This window comes from Oncorhynchus tshawytscha, linkage group LG09, assembly GCF_018296145.1.
Source record: "Oncorhynchus tshawytscha isolate Ot180627B linkage group LG09, Otsh_v2.0, whole genome shotgun sequence".
In the NCBI taxonomy this organism is placed as follows: domain Eukaryota; kingdom Metazoa; phylum Chordata; class Actinopteri; order Salmoniformes; family Salmonidae; genus Oncorhynchus; species Oncorhynchus tshawytscha.
The window spans coordinates 29715562-29724637 of NC_056437.1; the positions used below are offsets into that span (position 1 = coordinate 29715562).

The 9076-nt window shown below is 39.1% G+C and overlaps 1 protein-coding gene across 2 annotated transcripts; it reads left to right on the plus strand.

The window, feature by feature from the left end:
• Nucleotides 1-147: 147 nt before the first annotated feature.
• LOC112257754 (pollen-specific leucine-rich repeat extensin-like protein 2) lies at nt 148-9040 on the plus strand. Of its 2 annotated transcripts, XM_024431576.2 has the most exons (9): nt 148-265; nt 696-804; nt 3345-3527; nt 4126-4216; nt 6722-6798; nt 6920-6991; nt 7167-7238; nt 7711-7864; nt 8058-9040. In XM_024431576.2, exons 1-9 carry the CDS (start codon nt 187-189, stop codon nt 8169-8171), a joined length of 951 nt encoding a protein of 316 aa, XP_024287344.1. In that variant the 5' UTR covers nt 148-186; the 3' UTR covers nt 8172-9040. The 2 variants fall into 2 exon arrangements, with proteins under 2 accessions (XP_024287344.1, XP_024287345.1); XM_024431577.2 differs by lacking the exon at nt 696-804 and having other exon boundaries at nt 149-265.
• Nucleotides 9041-9076: the final 36 nt, after the last annotated feature.

The following is a 9076-nucleotide window of genomic DNA, read 5'->3' on the forward strand; positions in this document are numbered from 1 at the left end:
TACCCCACTACATTGGGAAGAACCACTCTAATCATTACGATAGTACTTGTGATCATACCCTGCCTAACCATAAACTTTACATTGTCTCATTATCTGAACATGAGTATAGCTCTGACGTGGGAGAAGGCTATAAATGTTTGACTGGTATTACTTCTCTCATACACATTTGGTCATAGAAGAGTGAAGATGAAGGGCTATATTTTGCTGGGTTTAATATTTCTGCTCAGTTATTGGACAATTATTGGACAATGTACGACACCAGATTGTGAGTAGCATCTTTTTCTGCAATGCAATATTTTGAAGAAATCTGGAACGCAAACCTGTGTTATATAGCATCTGTAGCTCAGTTGGTAGCGCATGATGCTTGCAACACCAGGATAGTGGGTTTGATTCCCGGGACCACCTGTACATAAAAATGTATGCACGTATGACTAAGTTGCTTTGGATAAAAGTGTCTGCTAAATGGCATATTGTCACATTACTGTAGCTATGCACTGATGGCACTTCTAAAATGGGCATGTTAAATATAGATTTAAATCAATGTCCTGCTGCTTTATAGGCTCTTTGTTGGCTAGGCCCTTTGTTTGAAGGTAGTGCTCTTTATCAAATTGTGTCTTTAGTTGCTCATGATGTTGTTTAGCCAAAACAATTGAAAAATGTAATGTTTCAATGACATGTTTTGTTTTTACATCCAGTGACATTGTGTGTAGGAATAAAGGACTTTGAAGTGTGCAGGACACATTTACCACCTAAATGCAGTGACAAGAGCAAATGCTACTGTAAGGACAATAAAGCATTTTGTAGGTATGTTTCAGCATTTCCCACAATATTTTCCCTCAATATTTGTATATACACTGCATATATCAAACATTAGGAACATCTTCCTAATATTGAGTTATTTTTGTTTACCCTACACTCTCTGAACGCTTTAAAAAAAAAGTAACCCTGCCATATATTAATTAAAACATAAAGTTGATAGCAGAGAACAGGCCTACCATTTACCATCACTCCTACGACAGACCAGAGCCTTAGATATGCAGTTTTACATGGCAAAGTAACAAGAAGGTTGTGGATTCGCAGACCACTGTGGACAAGGGTAGGGGTGAAAAGATATCTATTACACTAAAAGCACTGCATGAATCTACCATCTTATTTGCAGTCCTTGAAAAAATGGCTTTTTATAAATGCATTTCATACAATTATATGTCATTTTACATGAGTGGAGACAAGTAGAGTCTGTTTTAATACTACAGCAGAGCATGACAACGAATTAGCACATGCTGCAGCACCAGAGACATTTTGATTTCTATACAAGCTGTTGTTCAAAAATAGGAGTCTAAGTTTGTAACAGTGCTAAAGTTGTCTGTCAACTGCAATAATTTTGCGCAACAGAACCAGTTACAACTGAAGTATCATGCAATGAATTAGAGAGAAAGCCAATCAATGTTGAATACAGCAGCCGCATATCATCAGGTAGGCCTGGTTTGTCTCTATGATATTCAGTGTTTGCCCTTAGACCCTACTTCCCAAGAATATCACATTCAACACAAATCCAGTTTGTAACAACAATATCATGGAATACAATTGAATAATTTTCCCAAATACATTTTTATGCATATTATGCAGACACAAAAAATAATATATATATATATATATAATATATATATACAGGGATGTTTCTTTTTTTGAAGAGTTTATATATATATTGCCAGGGCAATGAATTGCAATGTCCGTACTGTGAGACGCCTAAGACAGCGCTACAGGGAAACAGGATGGATAGCTGATCGTCCTCCCAGTGGCAGGCCACATGTAACAACACCTGCACAGGATCTGTACATCCGAACATCATACCTGTGGGACAGGTACAGGATGGCAACAACAACTGCCCGAGTTACACCATGAACGCACAATCCCTCCATCAGTGCTCAGACTGTCCGTAATAGGCTGAGGAAGGCTGGACTGAGGGCTTGTAGGCCTGTTGTAAGGCAGGTCCTCACCAGACATCACTGGCAACAAAGCCGCCTATGGGCACAAACCCACCGTCGCTGGAGCGGGATCGATTTGGAGGTGGAGGGTCCGTCATGGTCTGGGGCGGTGTGTCACAGCATCATCGGACTGAGCTTGTTGTCATTGCAGGCAATCTCAACGCTGTGTGTTACAGGGAAGACATCCTCCTCCTTAATGTGGTACCCTTCCTGCAGGCTCATCCTGACACGACCCTCCAGCATGACAATTCCACCAGCCATACTGCTCGTTCTGTGTGTGATTTCCTTGCAAGACAGGAATGTCAGTGTTCTGCCATGGCCAGCGAAGAGCCCGGATCTCCCACCCATTGAGCATGTCTGGGACCTGTTGGATCGGAGGTTGAGGGCTAGGGCCATTCCCCCCAGAAATGTCTGGGAACTTGCAGGTGCCTTGGTGGAAGAGAGGGTAACATCTCACAGCAAGAACGGGCAAATCTGGTGCAGTCCATGAGGAGATGCACTGCAGTACTTACTGTAGCTGGTGACCACACCAGATACTGACTGTTACTTTTGATTTTGACCCCCCCCCCCCACATTATTACATTTCTGTTAGTTACATGTCTGTGGAAATTAGTTTATGTCTCAGTAGTTGAATCTTGTTATGTTCATACAAATATGTACACATGTTAAGTTAGTTGAAAAGTAACGCTGTTGACAGTCAGAGGGCGTTTTTTGTTGTGGCTGAGTTTATATACAGTACCAGTCAAAATAGTACTTGTGCTCTGCTGGCCTCTTTCCTTACAAAAAGGATATTTAGCTCTTGGAGACGCAGGAGAAGCTAGACTAGAATAGCTTGCTGGACATTTATACTAATATTCGATGAACGATGCAAGCTCTTATTCTCTGAATGTTAAACACAGCAGTCACGTGTAGTTTGAAAGAAGAGCCAACGCGTGATGCGTGATGCGTGATGCGAGTTATTTATTCAGAAACCATAACGATTCAATCTTAATGAAGAGAAATGAAAGCCCTCTGCATCTTATTCTAGTCCTATATTATTCATTACAATGATGAAGATAAGAACAACAAAGCGTATTTAATTTAACTGTTAAAGCCAGGAAGGAATGAAGCAACAACAGAGAGAAAAAGAGTCGGTTGGCTACGGGAAATATTATGAAAGGTGTATATGCTCAGCCTACTAATTATATAAATGTAAAACAGGCCCTATTATATTTCAAAATTAAAATCAAATTCACTAGCCTACATGTATAATTGTAATTTTTTAGGCCACATGTCCTGCACCATGATCGCATGTTCTCTCCCAGCATCATGGGAGAGAAAATAAAAGTATTCAGAATTTGCTGTTGTGTTCCTTTTCAGGTGTAACAACTACATAAACACGTGGTACATAGGGGAGAATTGCGACTTTGAGTGGACCATCTTGACTTTCGCCCTGGTAGCAACTCTACCAGGATTGGCCCTGGCTGCTATTGTTGGTGTGACGGTCCAGTGTGTCCATTACTCAAGGAAACCAGCTGAGAAACAAAAGGATCGGACAGAGGGGTGAGAGGGGGAGAGAGTTTGGACAAGGCTAATTATTTCCATGTGTTTTGCACATTGTATGGCACCTAGTATCAGGAAATAAGCTTGTTAAAAATATTTAACAGAATTGATTCAGATCAAATCAAAATCAAAGTTTATTTGTCACGTGCGCCGAATACAACAGGTACAAAGGACCTTACAGTGAAATGCTTACTTACAGGCTCTAACCAACAGTGCGATTTTTAAGTAAAAAATAGGTATTAGGTGAACAATAGATAAGTAAAGAAATAGTCCAGGTAGCCATGTGATTACTTGTTCAGGAGTCTTATGAATTCGGGGTAAAAACTGTTGAGAAGCCTTTTGGTCCTAGACTTGATGCTCCGGTTAGGGTTAGGGTTGCCATGTGGTAGTAGAGAAAACATTCTATGACTGGAGTGGCTGGGGTCTTTCTCTGATACCGCCTGGTGTAGAGGTCCTGGATGGCAGGCAGCTTAGCCCCAGTGATGTACTGGGTGTATGCACTACCCTCTGTAGGGTACATTTGTCCACAGTCTTGTTTCAGGTTTGAAATGACTAGACACTTATCATATATTTATAATGTATATTTCACTCTTTTCAGTTACACAAATAATGCAATGTCACCAACAACATATGATAGAAATAACCAAGATGACATGTTCACCAACACTGTGTTTGCCTCAGACATGCCGGTGAGTAGCTTGAGTCCTTTACTTAAATCTCCACATGGTATTTGACCAACATATAGTATAATTATATTTCCAATGGTGATGACACATCCAGAGATCTTGCTAAATTAGGGATTCTTTATCTCCCAGCAATTATGAGTTAATCTTTTACCTCAGATAAATTCAACTGCAGGTATTCTTCTAAGGTCGTAAAAACAACCAAATCACAGGGTACTAAACTCTAGTGACCATAGGAGATGGCGAGAAACAGCCTTTGCACTGGTACAAATCACAGGATGATTTACATCGCCATGGCTATTGTACTGAATAGTCCCGAATTCCTTCGTCTTCAATTTTTTTAGTCTAATTTGTATTTTTTTTTATTAACCCCCTCTTCGGAGGACAAAAACAACTTTGTTTTTACAGCTTTTTTGCCACCAATACATACATTTTACATATGCATTTGACATATTACATACATACATACATACATACATGCATGGCACTTTTTTACACAGTATTCTGGTAACAGAAATATATATTTTTCTTTTTTTATCTATATAGATATCTACAGTAAGTACCAGTGAAATATTTGGACACGCCTACTCATTCAAGGGTTTTTCATTATGTTTAGTTTTTTCTACATTGTAGAATAATATTGAAGACATCAAAACTATGAAATAACACACATATGGAATCATTTAGTAACCAAAAAAGTGTTAAACAAATCTAAATATATTTTAAATTTGAGATTCTTCAAAGTAGCCACCCTTTGCCTTGATGACAGCTTTGCACACTCTTGGTATTCTCTCAACCAGCTTCATGATGTAGTCACCTGGAATGCATTTCAATTAATAGGTGTGCCTGATTAAAAGTTAATTTGTGGAATTCCTTTCCTCCTTAATGCGCTTGAGCCAATCAGTTGTGTTGTGACAAGGTAGTGGTGGTATACAGAAGATAGCCCTATTTGGTCAAATACAAAGTCCATATTACAGCAAGAACAGCTCAAATAAGCAAGGAGAAATGACAGTCTATCATTGCTTTAAGACATGAAGGTCAGTTAATCTGGAAAATATCAAGAACTTTGAAAGTATCTTCAAGTGCAGTCGAAAAAAACATCAAGCACTATGACGAAACTGACTCTCAGGAAAGGAAGACCCAGAGTTACCTCTGCTGCAGAGAATAAGTTCATTCGAGTTGCTGGCCTCAGAAATTGCAGCCCAAATAAATGCTTTACAGAGTTCAAGTAACAGACACTTCTCAACATCAACTGTTCAGAGGAGACTGTGTGAATCAGGCCTTCATGGTCGAATTGCTGCAAAGAAACCACTACTAAAGGACACCAATAAGAAGAAGAGGCTTGTTTGGGCCAAGAAACAAGAGCAATGGACATTAGACTGGTGGAAATCTGTCCTTTGGTCTGATGAGTCCAAATTTGAGATTTTTGGTTACAACCGCCGTGTATTTGTGGGACCAGAGTAGGTGAACGGATGATCTCTGCATGTGTGGTTCCCACAGTGAAGCATGGAGGAGGAGGTGTGATGGTCTGTGGGTGCCCTGTTGGTGACACTGTCAGTGATTTATTTAGAATTCAACCCACACTTAACCAGCATGGCTACCACAGCATTCTTCAGCAATACGCCATCTCATCTGGTTTGCGCTTAGTGGGACTATCATTTGTTTTCAACAGGACAATGACCCAACACACCTCCAGGCTGTGTAAGGGCTATTTGACCAAGAAGGAGAGTGATGGAGTGCTGCATCAGATGACCTGGCCTCTACAATCACCCAACCTCAACCCAACTGAGATGGTTTGGGATGAGTTGGACCGCAGACTAAAGGAAAAGCAGTCAATAAGTACTCAGCATATGTGGGAACTCCTTCAAGACGGTTGGAAAAGCATTCCAGGGAAGCTGGTTCAGAGAATGCCAAGAGTGCAAAGCTGTCATCAAGGCAATGGGTGGCTACATTGAGGAATCTAAAACGTAGAATATATTTTTTGGTTACTACATGAATCTGTATGTGTTATTTCATAGTTTTGATGTCTTCACTACTATTCTACAATGTATAAAATACTAAAAATAAAGAAAAACCCTTGAATGAGTAGATGTGTCCAAACGTTTGACTGCTACTGAAAATATAAATTGTAATCGTACTTTATCAAAAGCCTTTTCAAAATCTGCTATGAAAACTAGGCCCGGTTTCTTTGATTTTCCATAGTGTTCTATTGTTTCAAGTTATTGTCGTATATTATCTTCAATGTATCATCCATGTAAAAAGCCTGTTTGATCAGAATGAACAGTTATCTAGTGAAACCTGTTTAATTCTATGTGCTATGCATTTCAACAGGAGTTTCGCACCACAATATTGAAGCATTTCCTTGTCTTTGTTATTGTACATTATATTGTCCCATTAGATTATGTAGCAACAATCTCTGTTTTAGTTTATTACACTGTCAAGCAACATTTTTACATTTTGAACAGTAAACATTGCCCTGAGCAACTGTCTCTATTTGTCTTATTTCTGAAGAATCGGCCAAAGCCCTCCAGTATTCAGCCCACCCAGGAGAGGTTTCCCATGGCCAACTTACCCAACAGCCCTTACAGGTTAGCTGTCTGAACAAAATTCAACATGCCACTGGTTTTCACTTTCATTATGGGGATACTTATTTGGTCTGCAATATTATAATGTGCTTTAATTGAAATGTTGATCTCTCTACTCTCTTAGCCCCCAACCAAACGGCATGCGGCCCACTTTAGATAGATCGTCTTTGACAAACCTTACAAGCCAGCCGTACAGGTAAGCCCATGTCAGACTGTCAAATGGAATGTATCCAAAATACATTCTAAGCAAAACATTTTTTAAACTTAGTTAAATAAACCCCCAAAAGTAATCAGGAATTATGTGGTCCTCTTTTCAAAAAAGAAAAAATTATCCCGTTTACTATATTGTTCTCTTTATTCTATTCTCTTAGCCCTTCACCAAACAGTATTCGACCCTCTTTAGATAGATCGTCTTTGGCCTATCCTCCAAGCCAGCCATACAAGTAAGCTAGTTTTTGTGTTTTTCAGTGTAATACTTTGTTCAATGGCAGTGATGTTGTACACATTTTGTTTGTGTTAACATACAATTCTCCGTGATAGACAAAAAGTTCAACAAAATTAGAGACGACAACAGGACAATGCTCCCTCTACACAGTTTTAGTAGTCATCCAGTGATTTGAGGAGCATGACACTAACGTTATCCATACCTATTTCCAGCATGTTATTTTATCTTTTGTTATTGACAAAAAAAAATCTACTGTTGAAATGTTGATCTCTATGCTCTCTCAGCCCTTCACCAAGCAGTATGCGACCTACTTTAAATAGATCATTTTTAGCCAACCCTGGGAGTCAGCCATACAAGCCCGTTTCTTTTGATTTGTGTGCTTTCAATCGGCTACAGTACTTTGTTCCATGTCAATTTATATGATCATGTGCCCTTTCAACAACATCATAAGTATTGTTTTGAACTGTCAGCTATGCTACAGGTATGACACAGCCCCTGGGTAACCCCTATCCCAAGTCTCCATCGCCAAGGAACCCGTATGAAGACAGAGCGCCACCTCCAGACCGTTATGACGACCAGCATATGAGACCAACACAGCCCCCACCTGGATACAACGGCATGATGGTGAGTGATTGCTTCCCTCTATTGAACAGTATGATGAATTCAACTGATCAACTGGACAAGCAAACTGTAGGGCGAAACTGTGGCGGAAACATGGCTTTAATCTTAGCCTAAAGGTACATGTTAGTTAGCCCCTAGATGACCAGGCTGATATAGAAAGCAGTGTTTTGACATGAGATCTGTTTCTATCTTCTAGAGAGAAGGCATGTCTGGGTATCCTGTGCCCAGTTCACCTGCTCCCCTCTACTCAGCTCCGGAGTACAACCCCAGGTCCCAGTTTCCCCGAGCCCAGATGGGGAGACTCTACTGAGGACAAACAGAGGGACCCTTGACTGAACCATGAAGGAAGTGGAACTCCACCAATTTCACTATTACAATGACCAAAATATAATTCATATCTAATTTCAAACTTTCATTTAACATAGCAAACATTTTAAATTTAAAGGCAATGTTCCCACATTCACAGAAAAATTACCTTTAAATGTTAATCGCGCAATAAGATGGATCTTCTGTGCTACGGATTTAATCTAGGCCTTAGTAACAGGTTTGGGGTCAATTCCAATTTAATTTAAAATTCCAATTAAATTCTTGAATTCACTCATGAAGTGGAGAATTTATATTGAATTCAATTCCAATTTCAACAATCTTCAAGTTATGGAATTTGACTGTTTGAGTTGGAATTGTAAAATAAAAACGAATCTTTGGAATTCAATTGGAATTCAATGTGTACATTTCCCAGTTAATTTAATTAATGCACAAGTATCAAAAATTGACTGCAGGATTTGTTTTAAATCATTCCAGCTTGTATTTCTATATTTCCAGTATAGCTAGGCTGTCTGAACGGTGACATTATCAGCCTGAAAGCCTGATGGAATTGAATTCAAATGAGAATTTGTGGCATTGTGGATAATATGAAATTGGTAATTGAATTCTTGGAATATACCTAACACTGGATTGAGAGGAATTGAATTCTCTAAACTGACATGGAATTTGAATTTAATTACATGGAATTTACAGGGAGGGAATTTAATTTTAATATCATTTGTGGAACTAACCCCAACCCTGCTAAGTAATACCCTTTTTAGACTAGTCTGATTTGTAACAAATTAATTATATATATATATTTCCACACAGTACCAGTCAAAAGTTTGGACACCTACTCATTCAAGGGTTTTTCTTTATTTTTTAAAACTATTTTCTACACATATGCTGAGT

Coding starts and splice junctions, on each gene's coding strand:
- LOC112257754 (XM_024431576.2), top strand. CDS start 187: ATGAAGGGCTATATTTTGCTGGGTTTAATATTTCTGCTCAGTTATTGG. Junction 805..3,344: donor GACAATAAAGCATTTTGTAG/GTATGTTTCAGC, acceptor GTTCCTTTTCAG/GTGTAACAACTACATAAACA. Junction 6,799..6,919: donor TTACCCAACAGCCCTTACAG/GTTAGCTGTCTG, acceptor CTACTCTCTTAG/CCCCCAACCAAACGGCATGC.